Source organism: Dreissena polymorpha, chromosome 4 (assembly GCF_020536995.1).
Source record: "Dreissena polymorpha isolate Duluth1 chromosome 4, UMN_Dpol_1.0, whole genome shotgun sequence".
Taxonomy (NCBI): domain Eukaryota; kingdom Metazoa; phylum Mollusca; class Bivalvia; order Myida; family Dreissenidae; genus Dreissena; species Dreissena polymorpha.
In genome coordinates, this window is record NC_068358.1 from 58,542,180 (window position 1) to 58,569,832 (window position 27,653).

General features: G+C 33.7%; 1 protein-coding gene across 2 annotated transcripts; it reads right to left on the reverse strand.

Moving 5' to 3' along the window:
- Nucleotides 1-4,365: 4,365 nt before the first annotated feature.
- On the reverse strand, nucleotides 4,366-23,166 carry LOC127876380 (uncharacterized). 2 transcript variants are annotated; one of them, XM_052421559.1, is made up of 4 exons: nucleotides 23,011-23,166; nucleotides 19,678-19,913; nucleotides 10,822-10,872; nucleotides 4,366-7,143 (listed from the first exon to the last, which is right to left on the reverse strand). In XM_052421559.1, the coding sequence occupies exons 1-4, from the start codon at nucleotides 23,043-23,045 to the stop codon at nucleotides 7,097-7,099; spliced, it is 369 nt and encodes a 122-aa protein (XP_052277519.1). In that variant the 5' UTR covers nucleotides 23,046-23,166; the 3' UTR covers nucleotides 4,366-7,096. The 2 variants fall into 2 exon arrangements, with proteins under 2 accessions (XP_052277519.1, XP_052277520.1); XM_052421560.1 differs by lacking the exon at nucleotides 10,822-10,872.
- Nucleotides 23,167-27,653: the final 4,487 nt, after the last annotated feature.

Here is a 27,653-nt window from a genome sequence, read left to right on the forward strand (position 1 = left end):
GTCAGAGTTCCATGTACATAACTTTGCCTGTACAGTCCCCTTAAGATAGTTAGTAAGTGTTGCAAGTATGAAAGCAATAGCTTTGATACTTTAGAAAAAAAGTGGACCTAAACACAAATCTTAACAAAATTTTCAATTTTCTAAGTATAAAAAGGGCACATAATTCTGTCAAAATGCCAGTCAGAGTTACATAACTTTGCCTGCACAGTCCCCTTATGATAGTTAGTAAGTGTTACAAGTATGAAAGCAATAGCTTTGATACTTTAGAAATAAAGTGGACCTAAACACAAAACTTAACCAAATTTTCAATTCTCTAAGTATGAAAAGGGCACATAATCCTGTCAAAATGCACGCCAGAGTAATCTAACTTTGCCTGCTCAGTCCCCTTATGATAGTCAGTAAGTGTACCAAGTTTGAATGCAATAGCATTGATACTTTCTGAGAAAAGTGGACCTAAACACAAAACTTAACCGGACACTGATACCGACGCAAAGGTGATGACAATAGCTCTTTTTTTTTTTTAAATAGATGAGCTAAAAAGCACACAAAACCCTGCCAGTGCCAATTTATAATAATAAATATTTGTCAGTATTCCAATGCTCTGATAAGCATTACAATAAGATTTGAAAAACAATACAAAACTACAAAATTCTGATGTATTTTTGTAAAAAAAAGAAAGAAGAATGAAGCAGTTAATTACCATGCTGAAATATTTTGAATGCTCTCTATGTATTTTGGAAAAAATGTATTCCTGAAACATTCACAAAATTTCAGTTGACATTAGTTATTACATTAAATTCAATTGACGCACTATACAATGAAATACATGTATAGCAAAAAGTACACAGGTGTTTCAGAAAACGTTTTGTTAAGTTATTTTGATATGCGACTTTGCTTTCATCATGTAAACTCTAGGTTGTGGCAAGTTTTGACAATCAGGCCATGATTGGCACAAACGACTGTAGAGGACAACAATACAATGTTGCATACCAAAATATTAACCAACTGGACCTTCTGGTTTAAGTGGAAAAGAGTTTTAAGTTATAATGCTATACAAGTCTATTGATCTTGTGATTCTAAGGGTACATGTGGCAAGGTTTTACCCGCAGAACATTCTTGATAAGAAGCTAGGATTACTTTATAACCTGTAGAGCGAAGAGACATTACTTTGGTCATTTGTAACGGAGCATGATAAAAATTGCACATGCACAATTTCATATCAAAAGGAACACGCTATGCAAGTTTGAATCTTGAATGTTTAAAAGTGTAGTAGAATGCCTCCAGACAAGTTTGTGTCAACTGACTGTCAGATAGATGGTAAAGCAGACAGACAGACAGATAACTATGGTGATTCCAGAAAACCCAACTTTACTTCATAATGGTGGCATAATAACTTAATGAAATAACACACACATTGTCATTGCATTTGGATAAAATAAGAACAATACAAGAACAATTGGACAGAACTATATTTCTATACAAATGAGAACAATGGGACGGAACTCTATTTCTATACAAATGGAAACATCGGGACGGAACTCTATTTCTATACAAATGAAAACAATGGGCAGAACTATATTTCTATACAAATGAAAACCCCGACGGAAATATATTTCTATACAAATAAGAACAATTTGAAGGAACTACATTTCTATACAAAGGAGAACAACGGGACGGAACTTTATTTCTTTATAAATGAGAACAATGGGACGGAACTACATTTCTATACAAATGAAAACAATGGGCAGAACTATATTTCTATACAAATGAGAACAATGGGACGGAACTCTATTTCTATACAAATGGAAACAATGGGACGGAACTATATTTCTATACAAAGGAAAACAATGGGCAGAACTATACAGTCGAAACTGACCTAACGGCCACCTGAATTTACCGGTCACCTGCATACAACGGTCAGTCTGGAATCCTCCCAAGGAAAAACACTCTATATTACACGTGAATTTAACGGCCACCTGTCCATAACGGCCAACGGCCACTATATTCAACTCCGAAATTCATGTTTGAACTGAAATCAACGGTCACGCGTCAGTCGTCTTGAGTCGCGAAAATTTAAAACACTGCACATCATTTGTCCGTCTATTTTGCGGTTAAAGCGTTTGATAGCGGTAATTGCCTTTGATATTATAATTTCGGACCCCTGCGAGTAAACAAATAATAAGGTGTTGAGAAGGTTTGTTTTCTGGGGATAATTGTGGGAGTTTCTTCAACAGAAAATATGTCAGAGTTTTTGACATGTTTAAAGTAATAATCGCCAATTAACTGACCGCTAATTAGTAAATTGTACTTACAACATTGACTATCGATTTTAAAATAACATTTTCGGATCATTCTTTAAAAGAGCTTTCTAGCGTTCACAACACTTTTAAAAGCAATCGGAATAATAAATCACGGATTAACAATAAGTGGTAAACTTAAGTTCCTCACATTAGAGGAGCGAGTCAAATGTTTGAAACTATTTGAATCTGAAAAAGTTCGCGTGTAATAGCAAGTGAGCTCTGTGTTGGACGTATGCAAGTATAGAGTGTGCTTAAGCGTAAGCGAGAAATTATGGAGAAGTATGAATCGAAAGCAAATGTGAGTTTGAAGCGTTGTATTTTGTATGAGGTTGTTGAATTAAAATGCTTTTTGTGTGATGTTTGCGTACGAATAAATTTTAACAAACTTTTTGCGTCTTTTTCTTTGAATTAGAGCGGTACAATATCACCGTACTATCGGTTTATGAAAGCGAATCCGCTTTTAAGACTTGTACGGACGTGACGTCAACGGCACGTCACAAGTTTTATTTACTGAATGATCGATATGCATTAGTAAACAATTATACTAGCGTTGATAAATTCATTGCTTTAGTTTAATAACAATATGAAATTAAATCAAACTATAAGATGTTATTATGTATTATTCAATGTTAGTAAATTCTGTAAAAAAAATTGTGATCCGAATTCAACGGTCACCTGTGGACAACGGTCACTTTGGCCATTTCCCTTGACTGACCGCTGAATTAAGGCTTGACTGTATTTCTATACAAATGAAAACCCCGACGGAACTATATTTCGTTACAAATGAGAACAATTTGAAGGAACTACATTTCTATACAAAGGAGAACAATGGGACGGAACTATATTTCTATATAAATGAGAACAATGGGACGGAACTACATTTCTATACAAATGAGAACAATTGGACAGAACTATATTTCTATACAATTCAGAACAATGCGACGGAATTACATTTCTATACAATCTACACATAATGACTGATAAAAGCAAATGAATCTAAGTAACTGATCACATTCTATAATATAAAATAACATGTCAAGAATGCACATAAACGCATATGTTGCCAAAAAATATTGTTATGTACTTTACAAACACATTACATGTCTAATAACCAAACAAAACAAGCAATTTTTTTTACAAATGATAAAAAAAATAAGACAAATGAATGCATCCCTGTTTTTAAAATAAAATAATTATTAATTATAAGCAATCCAACAACTCATGTTTTGAATGGAATAAAAATGCATCATAAAAAACACACACACACAAAACATTTCTAATCTCATTTAAATCTCTGCCCCACTCCTTCAACCGCCCACAAAATAATAACGAACAAAAATACCACCAAAACTACTCTGATTAGCTTCATTTTGTAGTGAATGAATAGTAAAATAAATAAAAAAGGCATTATTCAGGAAAGGTATTTAAATCTTAAGACTTAATAGTAAATTAACTCCTCCAATTGACGAAGGCAGACCACAAATCTTATCATGGAGAACTTAATTCATCCTATTGTGAGACAAAAAAAATCAACTCATTGTTATATATTTACAAATGCTGTTTTTTACTGTTTACATATAAAAGACAATTATTTTATTATATAAACTGTATTTGAATATACAAAGAATGCAACCAATTTATGGCATGAAAAGACATGATTATTAAAATATGCAAACTGGACAATTTGACACATATGCTAATGCTGTCTGGCATACATTCTGGTAGACATTTCTAGGCACACATATTTATGAATGAATATTTGGTGTTACAATTTGATTAAATATTATCAATGTTTGCTGCTTCTCTCAACTTAACACATGATTTACAATAAAACAAAATTTAATTCACTTGGCAAACTACAATGTTTTAACAATAGGGACAAAGAATATCACCCACAAAGCATGTCTGTTATGGACAAAGTTGACAAGAAATTTTAGTTCTAGGGCTAGGCAAGTTTGAACAAAGGGGGCATGGTTTGAAAGCAAACCAGTATACAATGTTATATGAGCAATAGAACAAGCTACCGGTATTTATTTATTTTCCCAATATATAAAACCAGTGACCCTAAGAGTATGGTCAGTTTTGACTATAGGAGCCTGATTTGAACAACTGGATGTAAAATTATACGTCAATTAATATAAACAAGAGGGCCTGAAAGGCCAAAAGTCGCTCACCTGAGATAACAAGATATTATTGGGATAAATCTTCTGACCAAGTTTCACGAAGATCGGAAAATAAATGTGGCCTCTACAGTGTTAACATGGTTTTACTATAGCCATATAAGGAAAAATGCCCAGCCCCCTGGCAGCAATGTTTTTCAACCAACTGGCATCATTTTTGAACTCTTCCTAGATATTATCAGGATGTATCTTCTGACCAAGTTTCATGAAGATCGGACAGTAAATGTGCCCAGCCCCTTGGCAGCCATGTTTTTCAAGCAAACGTCACCATTTTGGATCTCATCCAAGATATCATTGAAACCAATCTTCTGACCAAATTTCATAAAGATTGGACAATAAATGTGGCCTCTAGAGAGTGAACAAGGCAAATGTTGACGTCGCACGACGGACGACGGACAACGGACGACGAACAAAAGGCGATCACAAAAGCTCACCATGAGAACGTTGTGCTCAGGTGAGCTAATAATACAATATAAATATGATGTCATTAAATGTCAATATAGAAAAGACACAAGTATGCAATAAAAACATACAGAGTTAAGGCAAATGTAATATTGTAAAAACATTAGTATCAACAAAGAAACTCAAAAAATGTTTTTAAACATTATACATGTGTTTTATAATTATTTGGCAAACCATTTAATTAATCTAAACAGCTAATAGTATCAAACATAAAATCAATGGCTAATATAAAACAATTATAAAATCAGTCATGCAGTAGCTCAATCTAATCTGAGACATTACAATATGTAGTGAATTAATATTAACTTTTAAAATAAAAATGTAAAGCAATTTTACAGACATGTAAAAGTTATTTAAAATGAAGTGATATTGCTTCAGTCGCACTACATTAAAAAAACTTCAATAAAATACAATACCAAAACTAGAGCTTTGTCACAGACGTGACATATACCCCCACGCGCCACATTGACACAGACTATTTTTCATGCTGTCTTCACAAAACAAGAGAATCTAATTTATGGCGATTTTTAAGAATTATTATGCCATTATCATTTATAGCCATTTTGACCTTTGAACTCTTGAATTCTTTCACATGACACGCCGTCCAATGACTGTGAACAAAATTAATGTACAGAGTCATTTTTAAATCTCACAATGAATGACATAGTTATGGCCCAGACAAGCTCATTTATGGGCATTTTTGACCTTTGAACTCAAAGTGTGACCTTGACTTTGGAGATATCGACGTAATTCTTTCGCGCGACACACCGTCCAATGATGGTGAAAACATGCGGTAAATGATTCTAAATTCTCACAATGAACAACATAGTTATGGCCTGGACAAGGTCATTTATGGCCATTTTTTACCTTGGAACTTTAAGTGTGACCTTGACCTTGGAGATAATGACATAATTCTTTCGCGCAACACACCGTCCAATGATGGTGAACAAATGTGCCAAATGATTTTAAAATCTTACAATGAATGACATAGTTATGGTCCGGACAAGCTCATTTATGATCGTTGAACTCAAAGTGTGACCTTGATCTTGGAGATATCAACGTAATTCTTTCGCGCGACACACCGTCCAATGACGGTGAACAAATTTTCCAAATGATTTTAAAATCTCTAAATAAATGACAAAGTAATGGCCCGGACAAGACACATCGTCCCATGATGGTGAACAAATGTACCAAGTCATTTTAAAATCTAACAATAAATGACATAGTTATGGTACGGACAAACTTTCAGTTTAAAACACACTAAGTGACCCCGTGACCTAGTTTTTTACTTGGCATGACCCATATTCAAACTTGACCTAGACATCATCTAGATACAAATTCTGACCAAGTTTGGTGAAGATCGGATGAAATTTCGGGACAGACAGACAGACCAACCGACCGACAAAATGACTCCTATATAGCCTCCATTACCAATGGTAATGGGTGTATAATTACCAATGGTAATGGGTGTATAATTACCAATGGTAATGGGGGTATAAAAATGATATGATTCAATAACAATAAAACTAACAAAAAAACATCACACCTCTTGTAGATACTGAAAATATTAAAATGATCATAAAGTTCCAAAATGAACAATTACAATGCAGATCGAAATGAATTGCGAATACCACTACAGTATTAAGGTATACTTAAAAGATATGAATGAGGTCCTGCCACGTCAAAGATGAAATATGCAGTATGATAGGACCCATGCAGGGACATGTCTAATCAAGCATCTTATGACACATTTACTGGACTTTACCTTCAGGACAAACCAACATTTATGAATAATATACCTAAAATTAGAAAACATTGAAAATAATTGTAAAAATGAATAGAATTTCTAATTAAACTAATTATCACTGTAGGTGCTTTTGAAATTAAGTTTCTTCAAATAACTGTCATAATTTCAGATTGTCTTATGATGCTGAATAAGAAGAGTCTTCGAAGTAGAGACACATCAGTTGGCAGAAATTTGTATATCCCACCTGCCTTTTATTTTTCATGGAAATATCATTTTATAATCATTTTCATATAAATATGGCCTTTACAAAATCAATTTGCATTTAAAACCTTTACAATATGTAACTGTCACCATGGTTACAAAATTTAATGTGTTTGCTAGTTTTATCTGTATCCAAGGCAACTTTTCTATTGAGATGTCTGACGTTTTTTGGCTGCATGGATGTCCGAGTTATCTGAAACAGGGCAATATAATAATTAAAATAGACATATGTTATGCTTACACTTCATCAGCTTCTGGTACATTTCATATTAGTTTCAACAGTTTTGTGATCATAAACTTCTTTTTATTGTTGATCAATTATTTAGAACGTATGGATCTATGACACAGTATGGCACAGTTTTCCACTTCTGGCCATTAAAATTTAAGCCTTCTCATAATTTTGATTAACTGAACAAAAATATCCTAGGCCCTGTCGTCTTTTACATCTTATGACAAAGCTACGTTACAATTTCAGTTTTAGCTTTTACTAAACATACATTTAGGCTCAATATTTCCTTCATAACAGGATATGTGTAGTTTTTGTCTGGAAATTTTTTTAGCTAGATTCGTTGCTTACAAGATATTGATTATATTAACAATGATATTATATTACTTCATAGGGACAGCTCTGAACAATGATGTCCCAAATGTTTGCATGAGTCAATTATAGTATAGATTGTCTTTTTTTTAAGCTAGAGGGATCATCAGTACTTAATGTATTTTAAGTGTTGATCTCATAACAGTTACAGTTGTATCTACTTTATTTCTATATCCTATTCAATAGTTTCACACCCAATTTTCCTGAGTGCAACAATTGACAAAATGTTCAGGCGTATATATTAACTTCTGTAACCGATCCTTTGAACATTTAAAAGTGTTTTATAATAATCACTCCACCAATATATGCTCAAACAATTTCACAAACAGAGCATGTTAACTGGACAATTACTCAGTGTCAATGATCTTAACCCTTTCAGTGCTGGAACCGAATTTTGAAGGCCTTTGCAAACAGTTTGGATCCAGATGAGACGCCACAGAACGTGGCGTCTCATCTGGATCCAAACTGTTTGCTATTCTGATAGTATTCTTTGAAAAAAATCGAAGAAAATGCTAATTTTAGAAATTCAGCAGATGACATTTTTAGCAGACGACAAATTTCCCAGCATGCAAAGGGTTAAGTGTCTGATTAATGTGTGCAGCATCATAACAATCTTTCAATGGATATACAAGCATCTGAAAATGCAAAAGTGTATAATCTGGGTACATGGCACATGCATGAAATAATGCCTTTCATTACCTGTGTAACAATTGAAAAGTGCACAAATTACTTGGCCAATTTTTTTCATACGATTGAATAGCTCATTCAAAGCACAAACCAATATATGTATCCCAAAAAGCAACCTTTTGGGAAAAAAACACTCATCTGCTGGTACAAATAAAGCTGACCCATTCACAATCCTTTTTTAATCACACACCGTATCAACTGTTATTATTTAAATCAAGCTATCATTGGTTGATATAATGGACCAGCGTTGTTTGTACCGATGGATTAGTGGGTTTTTTCTAAACTCCAGCGAATTCCGGGTTCAGTCTATTATAAGGTGTTCAATGCACAAACCAAATACAGGTATTCAAAGCACAAACCAAGTATTGCGCATTCAATGCTAAAACCACATACATGTATATGGCATTCAAAGCACAAACCAAGTATTGCCTATTCAATGCTAAAACCACATACATGTATATGGCATTCAAAGCACAAACCAAGTATTGCCCATTCAATGCTAAAACCACACATATGGCATTTAAAGCACAAACCAAGTATTGCCCATTCAATGCTAAAACCACACATACGGCATTCAAAGCACAAACTAAGTATTGCACATTCAATGCTAAAACCACATATATGGCATTCAAAGAACAAATTAAGTATTGCACATTCAATGCTAAAACCACATATACATTCAAAGAACAAATCAAGTATACACCAACTTATATATTCACATTTTTGTCACATGTACTAGCCAACACATACGAGTTAAACATATGCAGTACATTTCCCATGAATTCACATACAATATTAAGCATCTAGCCATGGCAACTGGACAGAGATTCGTGAATGAACGTGGCAGTTTCAAAACTATATATGCCTGAATGCTGAAGCATATCTTAAGTTGAAGCAGTTAACTTTATGGCAAATAACAGGACCTGATTTCTAAAAATTTCATGAGTGTTTCAAGTATGACTGGTTAAAGAAAGTTATTTCATGGATTTTTATTAATATTTTAAAATTGATGGCATTGTGCAAAAAAGTATTAGGGATGTTTCATATTTCCCATTTAATTTTTATTGAAGGCTTCTTATATTTTAAAATAAAGTATTTGCTTATTTTATTACAATATGAATAAGACATAACAAGATATTCATCATCTGTAATGAATATAATGAAAAAGACGCATTTAAAAAAATATATAAAAAATATGGCGATTATCGTCCACATCGGTTTAGAATTTAAAATTAGTAATGAAGTAAAAAATCCACTTGAAAGCGCATCCAGTTTAATCCTAGGAGCAGTATGAAGCGTTCTGCTACTTAAAGGTCAAGGTGACGTAATGCATGGATATTGTGTCCTCCTAGCGACAGAGAAGTCACAGGTTTGATCTCTACTGTGGGATCATTTTTAAGAACTGTCCCTGGCAAAGACACCATGAACTGGTTCTAGCCAGGAAACCACCTCCATAGAATTTCAAGTGTCAGGCTTTTGTTGCAATCAGTCTTAAATAAATAGGTATAAACTTAATTAAGCGATCTGCTACTGTGCTATTTTTTTGGAACTGATACATCACTTTACTACATAAATCTGCAAGAGGCATATAGTAATTAGGAATTGCCTGTAAGATATATGAGATGAACGGCCCGCTAAACACTGGCTGCAATTGTAAAATTTCGTTTTAATAGAAACTTGTGGGAAATGTCTCGAAAATCTAATTCATGAGAAAGGTCAAAAGCTGTGTTATATAGACAGCTGCAACAGAAAATGTGGGCTTTAGCTAAGCCTGTTAAATGAGACTTAAGAATAGGGGTGTTATTCTAGAACACTCTGTACCAAAGGAAAAATAACAGTACTCTCACCTTTTATTGTTCACCTAATTATTTTTGTGTAAGAAATATCTAAACCAAATTTTAGCACAAATCTGAACGTGCAAAAACAAAATCTACGATGTATAGACACACTCAAACTTCATATTAAGTACCAAAAAAATCCTTCTAGTTTTTACAACACAGATATATTGCCACTCCTATCAAACATCATAAAGGAGTGTAGTTTATTAAAAAAATGAAATAAATAAGCAATTATCAGCTTCAAAATAAAGCACAGTATCATAAACATATGTTTTCAGAGAGCATCTGCTTTTCAATAAAATAGTTATTGAGTCCTTTAGTTTAAACATATTTATTGTAGCTCGATTGCATAGAAAGCCTTAGGCTTATCTGAAACGCTCTCGAGTCCGTTTCCTGGGACTAGAACCAGTATTGGTGTCTATGGGGGAAATCTAAAGAACGCTCCCGCAGTGGGGATCGAACCCGTGACCTCCCGATCGCTAGGCGGACACCATATCCACTACACCACAGCGACCTTTGATCCCTTTATTTATTGCAATAATTTTAATAGATATGTGTGAGAGAAGACACAAAATCTTTTTAAACAGAGATGATAATCATTGTCTTGCATGTAAATTATCTGAAGACATACAATGTCTGGGTTAAAGAGTTGGACTTTTCTGCCTAGCATAACCAGGAAGAAAACTAGTCTCAAAGGAGGTAGAATCACACCCCTACAACTATATATTAGTCTATAAGAAATACATACTGACAACAGAGTATGGGTTCACACATTCCGTAATTGCGTGTTGAAATTGTCCTGTCAAGGATAGAAAGCATCAATTAAGCAACAGTTTGGTCAAAGTCTCCAACAATCTCCAACAATCTTTGGGATGAAAATGAATGGAGGGATTAAAGGCAACCTATACAGTCTGCTTTATAGCAGTAACTTACTTAGATCCAATATGCACCAGTTGAACAGTGCATTTTTATTATGTTGCAATACATACTATAAATATTATTATTATTATATAATATCACTTATATGCACAAGTAGCTTAAAAATGTATACATTCAAAAGGCAATATACTTATTTATACGTAACTGCCTGTAATATTTACATGTATATCATTACATAGTACTGAATCTAAGTAATGTATGATCTTATAAATATCAAAGTTTACAAGTATGTACTAAAGATGATAAATATATAATTACATGAAATAACATATTTTTTCTATAGCAATGTTTTTTAACAAAAGCCCAACAGTTAACAAGAAAACCATCTTATATATATTAAACACCCAAATAATTTCACAATGTAATTAAAGGTTGTTCTATGGGAAAAACCTTGAATTCAACACTTTTGGTAGAAATATTGTGACATTCCTTAAAAATACATAGAAACTAATAAAATAAGCTGTGAATAACAGAACTTAAGAAATGTCATAATTCTTGACAGGTGCATATCAGATCTTTAAAATTTCATATAACAGACACATTGGAAGCTGCCAAGTATAAAAGCTGTAGTTTTTTGTACATGCATTCCAACATATTTTCTTTCTTTTTGACGATGCTGGAACAGCATCGTCTAAGGTATGATAACCAGTAAACAAAATCTTCACAATGGCGACCTATGTAAAAGACCGAGCCAGTCCGATTGAGATAACTCGATTTTTCAGTTACTTCCCTTTGCATTCGCCACTGCGTAGGAGATTGCTCGTTGATTTTCATTGATAACATTCTCCTAGCAGTGTTGTCGTTCGTGTTGATAAAGGTAAATATTAATAGAACAGCATATCCTGGGGAAACAGATTCAATAAGTGTATCAGAACGTTAATTTCAAATTAGTAATTTTACATCCATTTTATTTTTATGGACCAAGGAAACAACTATATATTTTCTCTATTTTGTTTGATATTTGTTCTCGATTTAGTAAATAAATTGCGAATAAAAACATGTAAAAATAACTTGTTAGGTGATCACAAAACTAAATAATGCGAACAATTTCGAACCTGCAAATTGTAAACGCTGCACTGCTATGATATATATATAGATAAAACAACATTTCTTTACGTAATTGTCCGTCCCGCTAGCGCAGTGGTAAGGACGTTCGCTTTTTCACCATTACGACACCGGTTCGATTCCCGCTCCCGGCGCAATGTTATATTTTGTCTGTTTTGTGGTAGAAAGTATTTCAGTACAAAACAAATAGCTGGAAATTGCATCTATCATTCAAAATTCGTCCCAACTGTCGTCAATCTAATCTTATTAGGTAGGAGTGCTGGACACACTCCGGGTCCCAACATTATGCAGCCTCAGCGCAGAGGTAACTCATTACCTTGGAAAAACACAAATACACACACTGGGTGCAGCCTAGGCGCGTATAGACTCAAACAAGGCAACAAACTCAAGTGCGGGCACAATCATTTAAAATTTAAAATATTGAATACGATATTCTAACAGAAATTACACAACCACCTAAGTGTATATACCATGTTTGATATTTCGTTCGATTGTTAGATTTCAGCATATACATGTTTAAGGTTATTTCGCTATTAAGTTAACTAATATCCATATGTTTGTGGGCGAACTCGGATAGTCAAGTGCTCATACGATTGAGCTCACATGGTCCGGCTATGTGCTCATACCTACTTTCGAGAATCATCATGAAGGTATTGCCATACTTAATGAACAAGAATGTGACCCGCCTCCCAGTTTCGCTCAATGGGTCAAGTTACCCACGGGTACTACTTCCCCGTACCCCTCAACTTTTTTTCGTACCAAAAATGTTTCGTACGCAATTTTTTTTCGTACCAAATTTGTTTTCGTACCCAAAATTTTCGTAAATTTTTTATCGTACCCAAATGTTCGTATCAACATACACAATTGTAGTGATATAGATAAACTTAAATTGATGTTTTATATCCATCCTCTTTAAAAGCATCGTCACACCAGTACTGCCAGTACTTTGATTTTATATTTCTAGCACATTACATTTGCATCAAACTTGACTTGGCAAACATTTTAGTTGGGATACAGTCTTGTAGTGCATAATGTGAAGTATCAAGTGCACTGCACATCAGCTCAACATAATGCAAACACTACTGAAAAACATATCCACATGTTGTAACTGAGTGGATCTAACCTGTGAACTCTGCGTATAGGCACAATTTAGTTAAACTGGACAACCGATCTTTTCAGCCATAACTGTATCCTTTAATAAGTAGCTTCAGTGTGTACACATATAAACATATAAGTCAAATAGTGACCTTGAAAATCATACACAGCATCTTACTATACCCACTACACCAGGAAACAATATATCTCTTGTCTAGGGGAAAATCTTAAAGGGACTGTCAACCACGAATGCTGAAAAAAGAAAAGTTCAAAAATACCGTATTTGTTTACAATTATTAGTTTATATTGATTTAATTATCACGACTGGTATATTACATTACTTGAAAAAATTCATATTTTACGTATATTTGGTAATAAAATTTCGCGATGTAAAATTGACAGTACATCGGGAAAATAGGTGACATAACGATATACACACTATAAATACATGTAATGCTAGAACAATGTAGATTGATCATTTTCTATATAAGATATATACAATTCACTACGCATGCACAATTAGCATTCCTGGGTTTACCACGTGACAATGATGATGAATCTACTAGCGTTATTTAAAGTTAACTGGTAGTTACTTGGTAGACATACCCAGTAAAATTTATTACCAGATATACCGAAAAATATGAAAACTTAACAACTTTTTTAAAGTATTGTAGTATTTAACATCATTTAACATCAAAATAAAAATGAATAGGTTTGAAAATCTTGAAAAAGTAAATGATATTGTCCAAAGGATAAGGCCAAAAAAATTGTATTCGGTTTTTAATGTTTAAATGCTAGGACTTAAATGTATTTACCTTTCATGTAAAGAAAAGTATTGGCGTAAATGCTCGAAAACGCAAAATATTCGTATTTGTTTGGGACAAAAATATACGAATTGGATGATGACCTAACTTATGTATGGATAATTCCAAACTAACATCAAGAAGTCGATGGATAATGACCAAACTGCCAGATGTCTTTATGTCAGTTTGGAGACCAAACTGCCAGATGTCTTTATGTCAGTTTGGATTTATCCATAAAGTTTAATGCCCGTCCTGCAAACACATGATTTTAACACAGAAACACACTAGGTGTTAAAAGGGAAATTTTAAAGGACATTCCTGATACACTGCAACTCCGTTACATCGCGATCCGTTATATCGCGCTGTCCATTATATCGCGAGTCGGCTATGAAAACACATTTAAAATCAAGGGCTGTTTGTAAAACATGCATGCCCCCCTATATGGGCTATAAGTTGTAGTAGCAGCCATTGTGTGAATACGTTTTTTGTGGTGGTGGTGGTGGTGGTGGTGGTGGTGGTGGTGGTGGTGGTGGTGGTGGTGGTGGTGGTGGTGGTGGTGGTGGTGGTGGTGGTGGTGGTGGTGGTGGTGGTGGTGGTGGTGATAGAGGTGGAGTAGTAGTAGTAATAGTAGTAGTAGTAGTAGTAGTAGTAGAAGTAGTAGTAGTAGTAGTAGTAGTAGTAGTAGTAGTAGTAGTAGTAGTAGTAGTAGTAGAAGAAGCAGCAGCAGCAGCAGCAGCAGCAGCAGTAGTAGTAGTAGTAGTATGCATTACAAAAATGCAGTTAGTCTTACATTTGGTAAAATTTAAATATATTACAACGGAGGCAAATGCTGTAACAAAAAGAACATGCAAAAACAGTAGTTGTTTCCCTTGTTTGAACCATGCTTAATCCTTAAAATACCTATTTCCAGTAACTGTGACCTTCACCTGTGACCTTGACCTTTGACCTAGTGACCTCAAAATCAATAGGTGTCATCTGCGAGTCATGATCAATGTACCTATGAAGTTTCATGATCCTAGGCCTAAGCGTTCTTGAGTTATCATTCGGAAACCACCTGGTGGACGGACCGACCGACCGACCAACCGACCGACTGACAGACAGACCGACATGAGCAAAGCAATATACCCCCTCTTCTTCGAAGGGGTGCCTAAAAAATATTCGTTGACAATTTATATCTGACAATATGCAAACAGCTATAACAACCGGTTCTGGCTAGTAATTGATCACCCGTAATTTCGCGGCTTATACTTGACACGCAGTGAAGCGTGAAAACAGACCGTAAGTGACAGTGTTGTTTTAACACGGATTGAGTTGTTTGCAGCACTTGGGTTATTAGTGTCTCATTCTCGATAATAATGTCAGTTTGTTGTTTTTGCTATTATATTTTAGCTGAGACAATTAGCAGTTTGAAGCCACATCAATAATCAACACTTAATTGTCGTTTTGTTAATTATCAGCTATATATAATAATATAACTATTGTTTGATTATGCGTATATACAGTCGTTTCATTTTGTTTATATTATACAGTTGATATCGCTCATCATTACCCGATAATCCCATATATTCCAGTTTTAAAGCAAACTCCAGGAAATATTTACGATTAAATGTTCTCAGCACACACACCCATTCGCAATTATTCTTAAGTATCAAATACATTTTGGCATTTGTTACTATTTAAAAATGTAATGAAATAACGTCTAATCGGGGCGTTTTTTTTTCCCACTGAACACGCGTAAATGGCCTGACGTGATGTTCATGTTTTTATGCGACGTTCTACATGTCTGCATAATTTTCGAGCGCTTTTTATGGAAACAAAGGACATTTTTGCACTGTTGATTTGACGCTAGAATTTGTCGCATTAGAATTAAAATTCAGAAGCGTGTTTCAGATTACAAATTTAGTTAAGCTCATTTGAGAATCAAACGAAACATTAACATTGTGCGTAATAAATGCAACGATAATTTGTTTAAGCGCATTACAGGCCATATCGCTTATTAAAACGTGAAAATAATAACTAGGAAAGTAGCGTAAATCTAGGTTTCTACACTACACAAATGTAGGTGTATATCTTTTATACACTACACAAATGTAAGTGTATATAATGCTGATCGTACCTGAAAATAAAAATTAATAATGGCATTACAATTTCCACTGTAATCAAAACTTTAATTACGATATTACTTTTATACAAATAAATATTTTGTTGTTGTATAATTTGGCATATCTCTGTTACAGTTTCTTTCCCTCTTTTGTCAATTAACGTGTAAATAATTCAACACATAGGTCGCATGTCATGTCAATAAGCATTTCTTGAAGACAAATTTATAGTTTTTTACTAGAAAGCTATTAAATCATTGCAAAATTCAAAACGCCTGTGTGTGTCAGACATTCACTATCACATATGTAGAAAAATTACGTCATTGTAGTTACTAAATTAGCAGAAATGATAAAATAGTCATCTACCTTTCAGTTTCAGTTTCGTATAACATTTTTTTCTTCAGTTTGAATTATCCAACTGAGTTTGGATTATCGATGTACGGGGGGTGTAAAAACACAGATTTGAACTGACCACAGAAGCAAATTAACTACATTTTAGAATCACGACAGAGTACTGAAAAAGGGAAAATACAGACAAATGTTTGAAATAATTGAAATAAAAATGTTTTTGTTTTTTTCAGAAAAGAATAATCAAGTCAAGAAAAAAGATACAAATTCAATAATTAAAACAACAGCAGAAAAGCTACAAAAAAGAGAAATTATGTAGAAAAAGCATAAATTTCTTGTTACATGCCCCTGTCATATTGACTATTAACCTGATGACCTCAAAATCAATTGGCATCTTCCCTTCCTTCATAGTGATGATTATCATTATACCAATCAGCATGACCTAAGTCAACGGATTCACAAGATATCTTGGAAACTAATTTATTGATACAAGCCTAATTGTGATCTATGACCTTGAACTTTGACATTTTGACCTTAAAAAATGATAGGCTTCTTGGTTGGTTTTCTCACAAGAAACCATTATATCAATGTGAGTAATTTTAGTTCAAAGCTAGATAGCACACAAAAACAAAATTTATATGTAGATCTATGTATACCTTCTGACTAGCTATGGGACAGGCATGTGGAAGGAGAGCATATGCTTGTGACTGTCAAGGCATGTGCTATTGGACATCAATTGAAACACTCAGTGAATAAACAAATCCTCCCAAAATGATAAGGACTACAAAGTTAGGAATAATTTATGAATCTGAAATTTTAAAGCTTGGGCAGACAATTAATCATGGAATAAAATCCACTTTCAGCTTAAACTTGATTTTCGGTAAGAAGGGACTTCCTTCAAACTAAAAATACCATAAAAGCAGAAAGTGTCGTCCCTGATTAGCCTGTGCGAAATGCACAGGCTAATCTGGGACGACACTTTACGCACATGAATTAAGCCCAGTTTTCACAGAACAAGACACATATTATCATGAATACAATATTTGCAAATTATTTTTTTATATGATTTGCAGCGCTCTTACTTTCTTAGAATAGTGACATATTTGTTGTTTTTTTTATAGTAGTTATAGCATTTTTAGACATTTTTTGAAAAAAACATTACAGAAATAGTTTGTATTAAACTAAACATCAGCCTTAACAGAATGACCTATTGTAGTCTGGAACACAATATTATAAATAAATTGTTCATACAAGTTCAAACCAGGTGTCAAATGAATTGTTCATATAATTTCAAACCAGGTGTCAAATAAATTGTTCATATAAGTTCAAACCAGGTGTCAAATAAATTGTTCCTCTAAGTTCAAACCAGGTGTCAAATAAATTGTTCTTATAAGTTCAAACCAGGTGTCAAATAAATTGTTCCTATAAATTCAAACCAGGTGTCAAATAAATTGTTCTTATAAGTTCAAACCAGGTGTCAAATAAATTGTTCCTATAAATTCAAACCAGGTGTCAAGGTTACTACCAAACAGGGGGTCAAGGTCAAACTTACGTTCGAGTTCAGAATCTACCTCACTTTCTGAACTACCTTCATCTGCAGAGAAGTTAGTTTATCACTCATGATACTATATGAAACTGGCACTTTGATTGTCAGTCAAAACAAAGAATTAAGTTTAGTTCAAATTTACAGAAATTGATAGCAAACACTATAAACATTGCTTTTAACAATAACATTTCTAATGTATTACAGCAAACCAAAATTGTCAAATCATTGAGTAAAACGAAAAAATAATGGCTGAAAATTATTTAAAAAACACTTGTACTGACATAATGGATATTATGATTAAGAAACTGTGAATCTGCAGTCTAACCTGTAATGAAATATTCTTTGGGCACATTTAAGTAAACATTGAATGAAACATTGCTTAAATTGAAAATTGCATTCATTGATAGTTATGCGCACATAGGAAAGGAGAACGCTTACAACACTATTCAAGGGTATGGTGAACTAATGCAATTGTTAAATCATGAAATCTAAGTTAATATGCTTGTTATGTTAATTTTACCTTTAAGCATCCTAGCCTAGATGTGAAAAAGATTATTGAAATAAAGTCAATTTTGATATTTTTTATATTTTAAGCACACAAATCTTCTGTCAGTAAAAAGCAAATTTGTTGAATTGATATCCCCCTTGAAAAAATAATTGTGACAGACGGATGGACGGACGGACGGACTGACAGATGGACAGACTGACAACACAATTGTCACACAAAAAATTAAAACAAGCATTTTGTATCTCATTAAATCTATGTTAACAGACCATATCTTCATGTAGTGTTGACATTTGGGCTATTGCTATAAGGAAAACCGATTTTTATGAGGAAACTTTATAGTATGAAATAAAAAATTTTAATGTGTGTTGATTTTTGAATGTTTGTGGGGCTTTAAAAAGTTCAGGAGAACTTTGTAGGAGTTTGTTTTTATTAACCAGACAGATAAACAGACTGTCAGATGTACAAGTTGAATCTACTTCACTGGCATAGCAAAATATTTTTACTTGAACAAGGTTGTTAGGTCAAGTGGGCTGTGTTCAACAATTTTACAGTTTTATGCTGACTCTGTCCCTTAATACTAACTGCTGGAAAACACAGGCATTGGGCGCGTGGCCAAGTCACTTTAACACTATCAATATGTCATAAAACAAATTTTTTCATCAATATTTTTAAAAAATAAAATCTCAGAATTAAAAAAAAAAATTGATGATTTTTTTTTTTTTTATGACATATTGATAGTGTTAAAGTGACTTGGCCATGTGCCCAATACCTGTGCTGGAAACCTCACTGACCCTGTCCATTTAATACTTACTGCTGAAGTCTTCACTGAACCTGTCCCTTTAATACTTACTGCTGGAGTCTTCACTGACCCTGTCCGTTTAATACTTACTGCTTGAGTCTTCACTGAACCTGTCCCTTAAATACTTACTGCTGGAGTCTTCACTGACCCTGTCCCTTTAATACTTACTGCTGGAGTCTTCACTGACCTTGTCCCTTTAATACTTACTGCTGGAGTCTTCACTGACCCTGTCCCTTTAATACTTACTGCTGGAGTCTTCACTGCCCCTGCCCCTTTAATACTTACTGCTGGAGTCTTCACTGCCCCTGCCCCTTTAATACTTACTGCTGGAACCCTCAATGACCGCGTCCCTTTAATACTTACTGCTGGAACCCACACAGACTTTGTCCCTTTTATACTTACTGCTGGAATCTTCACTTTCATCATGATTGTCTAACTTCCCAGGATTGTACTTTGGGGTGGGTATAGGTTCTTTGAAGTTCACGCTCTTCTGACCGTACATTGGCCTTCTAGGGGAGGCCACTCTCCCTGACGTGCTACTTTCACCCAAGGACAGGTTATCTAAGGACTTGTTCAGCAAACTTCCCTCAGGGTTCACCCCTCTGAGACTGACTGTAGTTGAATGCGTATCTTGAGGGCTGAAAAACAATGTGTATGGTATACTTAAATTTATAAATGGATTAGAATATAAGGGCTTTATTAGCCTAATTTGACGATTTCTGAACAAAAAAATCAAAAACATAACTATGGGTAGGCTTTTCTTCCAGAAATGATCCCAAAAGGCAATGACAAAACTTCAGAAACATTAGGACACTATCAGACACAATTTCTCACAATAAATGGGAAAAGTTCACATGTTTGAAGATAAACCATATGTTGATTAATAGATCTTAAATAACATATAAACAAGAGATGTTTTTGTCAGAAACACAATGCCCCCTATAGCGCCGCTTTGAAATAAAATTTTAATATATCATTTGCCAGGTTTAGAAATTACCTCCCTTTCAAAGCTTATTACTTCCCTTGGATTGTATTTTTTACTTTTGACCTTGAAGGATGACCTTGACCTTTTACCACTCAAAATATGCAGCTTCATGAGATACACATGCATGCCAAATATGAAGTTGCTATCTTCAATATTGCAAAAGTTATGGCCAATGTTAAAGTTTTCTGACGGACAGACAGACAGACAGACTGACGGACAGTTCAACTGCTATATGCCACCCTACTGGGGGCATAAAAGATCTAAATTAAAAAGAAACGAAAAACAAGGAAATTAGTAACTGATTGTCTTTAGTTTGTATAGTCAATATATGGAGCAGAATGTCAACATGTAATAAATCTGCTACATTTCAGCCATGTACATGAGAACTATTAAAACAAGAGCTGCGTTTGTGAAACATAATGCCCCCTACTGCACTTTGAAGCTGCACAGCAGCTATTTTAGAAAAATACAAGATGTGTTTGAGAAACAATATGTCCATCCCATATATTTGACCTTTGACCTTTAACGATGACCTTAACATTGACCTTTCACCACTCAAAATGTGCAGCTCCATGAGATACACATGAATGCCAAATATCAAGTTGCTATCTTCAATATTGCAAAATTTGACCTTTGACCTTGAAGGATGACCTTGACATTGACCTTTCACCACTCAAAATGTGCAGCTCCATGAGATACACATGCATGCCAAATATCAAATCTTCAATATTGCAAAAGTTATGGCCAATGTTAAAGTTCGGGACAGGTGAGCTAAAAATACATATATGATTACATAAGCTATTAAAGCCATTCGCAACCAAATCACAGAAAGCTGAGTACATGTACAAGAATAAAACGCTTGCATTAAATAATTATAGGTTATTAGACTTTTCACTGTACAAAACGGAGATATATTTGGACAAGCATACAGTTTGACATCATATTGGACGAGCCATTAGGCGAGTCCAATATGACTTCAAACTGTGTGCCAGTCCAAATATATCCCGTATTGTACAGTTAAAACGTCTAATAAGCTTTTTATTCTATATCCCTTTCTTCATCTCTTTGTTTCATTTTAATTTTGATTTTAAAATGCTTTAATTGCATCTATGCTATTTTCAAGACAAGCACCCGTGTGAGTTGATTATAGTACATTCGGATACTTTTTCTCGGTAACAGCTTTTATCGTTATAAAACAATTGCTTAGTGCACTTGTACTCAACTGTCCAATATGGAAAAAATACAGACTTTTTGGATCCAATACCGGAATATATTGGACGGTCACGTGGTACATATGAAGAATGCCGATTGGATGAATTTATTGGATATAGAATAATAATTGTAAAAGGGCCTAAAACATATCCAATAATAAGATTTAATACATTTGACTGATGGATTAAATACATGAACGATAGATTAATTTTGTTGTTTTTAAATTTATTTAACTATAATACAAATGTTTTAAGACTGAAAGCCTGTATCTTGCTGTTACCTTGGTTACCTTGGATCTGTGAGCAGTTTATACATTTCAGTAACAATAACATGTCTCTCCTTAGAGAGCCACATTAAATATATACCTCAAACTATACGCCATAGCTGTTGATGGCATTTATACACATATTGTTCACTATAAAACAGATTGAGACATACAGGTCATAGCAACACCTGTGAATTAAATATACAATTTCTAAATTAAAGTATTAATATCTAACAAGCAATTTTATAGTACTCAATAAATACAAGAATGCAAAATTGGTCTCCAAATGGTGGAAAGTAACTGACATAGCTTAAGCCTTGGTTGCCCGTATTGATAACTGTATCACCAACTAATGTAAGCATATATCTGCATTCCTATATAAGAAAATACCCATGCAAGCTGCAACCTTTAAAACATGTTACCAAGTTAGTTCAATTGATGACTGTGACGACGACCTCACAATATACCAAAGGTCAAAACCACTGAAATTGTCATGGCATATTTCAATTTGTATCACAGATTCCCTGTTGTTTTACAGATAGGTATTATCTTTCTACTACTATAATATTAATAACCAACATTTAAATGATTTTCATCATTGAAACTATTCATCATTTTATTGAACAGTAATCAATGTAATATTGCTGGTCTAAAAGTGTTCTATAGTGTAACTATGGATGCAGGGAAAACTTTTTTCTCCCAAAAATGACAAGCAAAAGACATTCAGGAACTTCCAGAGGACATCATGCTATTCCAATATAAAAACTTCAGTGGAGCATTTATTTCAAATACTTCGAAGCAAGAGTTTATAAATTATAACCCTTCAGAACAAAACCGCAAAAATCGTTGTGAAACTACAAAACTGAGATCCGTTTTTTATGAATTTTTTGGAGTAGATAAAGTGTCTTCTTAACAAAATTTACATGCACAATCTCATACCTGATTAGCCTGAACATACAAATCTAGGAGGACACTTTTAAGCACATGAATTTAGCCCAGTTTTCTTTCAGAGCACGGCTAAAATGTATTTTATAAGTGATCAACCCCACATGCTATGAATTGGCCATTTAAATAAAGTGACAGTAGCTTTTATCATTATTATCTTTGGCGTCTTGTAGTTTCTATTGTCATTTTTTGTGTAGTACATTTGTCCCTTGTCTTTAATGAAAGATCACAATATTTGACTCCTTAACATGAAGTTTCATTATTACTATATAAAACATCGACATAAAATGTATGCATGTATGAAAGAATAAAAAAAACTTCCACTCACTGAGGTTTGATCTCAGGTGATGTTTCCTCCTCCATAACTGTGGAAAGTTCATGATCAATGCGGTGATTACTTCCCTTGTTGAAAGACTGGCCATTTGTTTCCTCATCCGTGTCCCAAATCTCAACGGAAATCTCCCAAAATTTGCAGAATCTGGGCGGACCCTTAGTTGAAACATACAAAAGCACCATAATTTGTAATATGTAAATTGGTGTTGTTTTTGTTTGTGTGTTATAAAATAGTGCAAGAAAACTCATATTTATATTGATTAATATTTCTACATGTTGAAAAGGTGGTGCTATTCCTTTGCAATATTAATAGACATAAAATGCTGAGACACAAAATACTGAAGGAACTTGAGAGTATGACATTTAAGTGTAAAACAGAGTATTGAAAACATTGCGTAATAGAGAATTTAAACTAGATATGCGTAACAAAAAACTGTTTGCCTCGATCCACAACACATTTTGGATACAGACTATGTATTCTACAGTGGACATATGGCCATAGTTCAACAAAAACTTGGCGCAGTCAAAGTTACCTTATTTAAAAACATCTACACATTTAGGTCATTCAACTGTAAAGTTTAAGCAAGATTCACTATGGACTATGATGTGTTTAATATTGAGGTCATTCAACTGTTAAATTTTGATCATAATCCACCCAGAATTAGAAGATGAGTTGAAAACACAATCTTCAGGGGTAGAAAAACAGATGAAGGGCCATAACTCTGCCAAAACTCTCTACATCCATATTTCATTTCTTAATGTCCATCTTCAATGTACATACGAGCCGCGATCTGTGAAAAGCGGGTTTAATGCATGTGCATAATGTGTCATCCCGGATTAGCCTGTGCAGTCTGTTCAGGCAAAACAGGGACAACATTTTCCGCCTTAACTGTATTTTAGCCAAGAATAAACTTTCTTAAAACGAAAAATATCATAAAAGCTTAGTGTCGTCCCAGGCTAAACTGGGACGACACTTTTCGCAAATGCATTAAACCCCCTTTTCACAGAGCACATCCCCTATAAAGGTCATTAACATGCAGAAGTTTGAGAAAGATTAATCCAGGATTAAAAACACATGCTTCAGGAAGTATGTACGTACTGAAAGATGGACAGGAGAGTGCAAGCTTTATGCTCGCACTCAGTGGGGGCATAATTAAGTGAAGAGACGTCAATACTGTGATTATAAATTGATGCAGAAAATGAAAAATGAGTATTTTTGTAAAGCATCCTTTCAGTATTTGAGTGAAGAAAAGGAGATCCATGCACAGTAAAAGTAGCTATTCCTGATGAAGTTGAAAAATGTTAATTACTTCCATAAAAAGAATACAAACAAAATCAATATGTTTTTTTTTTCATAGGAAATTATGATACCCAATATCATATTTTTAAGTAATTTAACTGAAGTAATTTAAATTGACACATTATCTATCTATATTTTTCAATAATTGTAATTATGTTTTATAATATGATAATAACAAAGTAGAGAGTCAACAAATTGAAACACTGAAATAATTTTACAGTCCTGTAAAAAGGGTATTGCTCATAGATTTTGGAAATTTGTGAAGTTTGTCATTCATTTCTTGTATTGATATATGTGAGCAATGAAACTAAACCATTGTCCTTTGGAATAAGGAGCTATCACCTTAACATTGAGTCCATCTGGGCTGTTTCATTTGATACTTTATACATGTATAGTCAATCCAAGTGTTTTCACAAAATACAATCAAACCAAAAGAAGCATTCCAAATTATTCAATTGTAAGTGTTATTTTTCTCCCTCATATACAGTGTTCTTTTGTTTTCGGATTCCGTGACAAAAGTTGGACAATTGTCAAAAATCTGTGAACAAATCAAGTAAATACATTTTTAAGAGATAATAAAAATAAATCTCAAAATGAACAAAATGCAGTTTACATTATTCTGTATCATTAAGTTTTAAGTGAAAAACAAACAAACAAAACCAAAATGGTAAATACAATCAAATATAAATGGTGAAAAAGTGGAGGATATAATCATCACAGTAAACTTGTAACAGTGAAATTTCAATATATATGTCACCTTCTCTAAATTGACCTGAAAAATGGTACCATGAATATAATCAAGTAACATTAGAATTCTTAAATAAAATCTCACAGAATTTTAAGCCATGACAAAATAATATTCAAAGGGTAAAAAAAACGGTAGTATATGAGATACAGAGGGACTCATGACTGCATTGTTCCAAAAGCCTTTATGGACGTACGCGGCAGTTTTAATGCAAATTTTGCTCCACTTAGAATTTGATAATTTTTGGTTATTAGTAGAACCATCTGTTGTGGATAGAAAAATAAAACAAAAATCATGGGTCACCAGTGTTGTTCATGTTTTATTCGCACATGAACAACAAGCATATTTCAGCACAATACAATTCACCAATAAGGTAATAACATAAAAACTAGAGTAAATTAATGAGAAAAGTGTGAAAACATCCTCTATTTCTCACAAAATATGTAATTCTGATTTAATTTGACTGCAAATTGTTTATTTTTTTTAACATGAATCCATTGATTCATGTTTTTTATCAATTTTTAAACATAACAAAAACAGCAGAATTCACATTTGAAAATAAATAAAATGCATCAAAGCCATTTTTATTTTAACCTGACTTCCTCCGCCTAGATATTTTTCAATTTACCTAAATGTTTAATGAGTTATGACTTAATACAAATATAAAAAGAAAACAATAGGTCACAAGGGTCGTTTGTTCACAAATGCAGTTTAACTGCATGTATTAAAATACAATTTAAAAACACAGTCAAAACCATGTACATGATGCAGGTCAAACACATACTAGTACATGTATTGCTGTATGCCAATGAAAAAGTAGAATTAAATGTAAATGAAAACACAAATTAATGTGTAGCAAAATGAGTAAAGAATAATAAAACAGTAAATAACTGAAAACAAGATGTATACAATATATTAAAGAGGACGTCCAACATATTTAGGCATGTAGTGAAGCATGTCATTAAATACTTAAAATGCTTTTTATTGGTAAATTTAACATTTGAACAAAAAATCTCCAGTAAAAAAACAAGAATACATTTAAAAAAGGAAAAAAAGTAACCCTCAACAGGGCTTGAACCACTGACCCCTGGATTCCTGGAGTAAAAAGCCTCCCGCCTAGACCACTTGACCATCCATGCTCATGTTACATCAGATGTATTTTTTAGCTATATAAGCAATCCACGCAGTTACCCAAAATATCGTTTCGCGTCGATACGACGCTTTATCTGTTGGACGGCAGCATATCAAAGATATTTAAATTTCATGGACAATGCTGTCAATTTTTTTACCTTGCGTTTATTTTAAGCATGTTGTGTTGTTCTTTCGTTCTAACATTGTTTACATTTCTTTTTCATCTGATTAACCGAAATATATTGCACTTATTTTGCAACCGGTGTTTCAGTAAAAAAATATTTGTGTGACACTAAACTGCCGCGTACGTCCTTAAAGCAAGTCAGTTGATTGTGCAACATTCAATTTCATACAATCAATGAGTGCGACACAAAAATGGAATACCGCAACCATCAGAAATTCTCTTTAGTGGCCAGAGTAGCTCCTGACAAGACTGTGTGAATACGTAAGTTGGTCTGGAAGCTAGGCTTGTCACATATGGCATGAGACCCATTTTCCAATGACTCAACTCAGTTAGTTTCAAACTGTATAGATGACTTGATATTGACATGACATCATGACTTCTTAATGATGTGAACATAAATGTTGTCATTCCAGTCGTTAAATATGCAAATGGCTTAGACACTGTGAGAAACAGAATTCTGATCAGATCTTCTATTCTTCTGTTTTTTCTATCAAAAATACACCAGTATTTCAGTAAGATTATCTAATGATATGTAATAAATTACAAATATTTTATGAAAGTCTATTACAAATAAGTTAACTATAAATGAATGCTGCAATTTATTCAAGTCACTTATTATATTTTGATAGAAATCTTTAAGATCATATTATTGATATATATAATGTTTCACAATATCTGCCTTGATTTCTACTAGTCTAATCTGTGTACTTTAGCTTTGTTACAAAAGTAACCTTGCACCACTTTGTCACAGGTATAGAAGTCATGTACATGGCTCACTTCAAGGGCACATTACTCAGAAAAATGTGGATGACTGTGCATGATAAAGATGTCATGCACACCTGCACGTCATTTGTGATTACGTATTTTAAGTTTCAGTTCAACTGTTAGACAATAAGAAGATTAATTAAGCTCCTTTAACTTAGAACATTTGTGTCTTGTTCTGAGAAAACTAGGCTTAATTCATGTGCGTAAAGTGTCATCCCAGATTGCCTGTGCAGTCCGCACAGGCTAATCAGCGACGAAACTTTCCGCTTAAACTAGATTTTCGGTAAAAAGGGACTTCCTTTAAACAAAAAAATACCATTAAAGCGGAAAGTGTCGTCCCTGATTAGCCTGTGCGGACTGCACAGGCTAATCTGGGATGACACTTATATGCACATGAATTACCAGTTTTCTCACAAGACACATTTTATGCAGGGTTCAATCTCCAGGCACATCATTCTATGTGGGGACATTTACACTTCATGATGACATATTTCAAGTTTCAACTATGTCAAA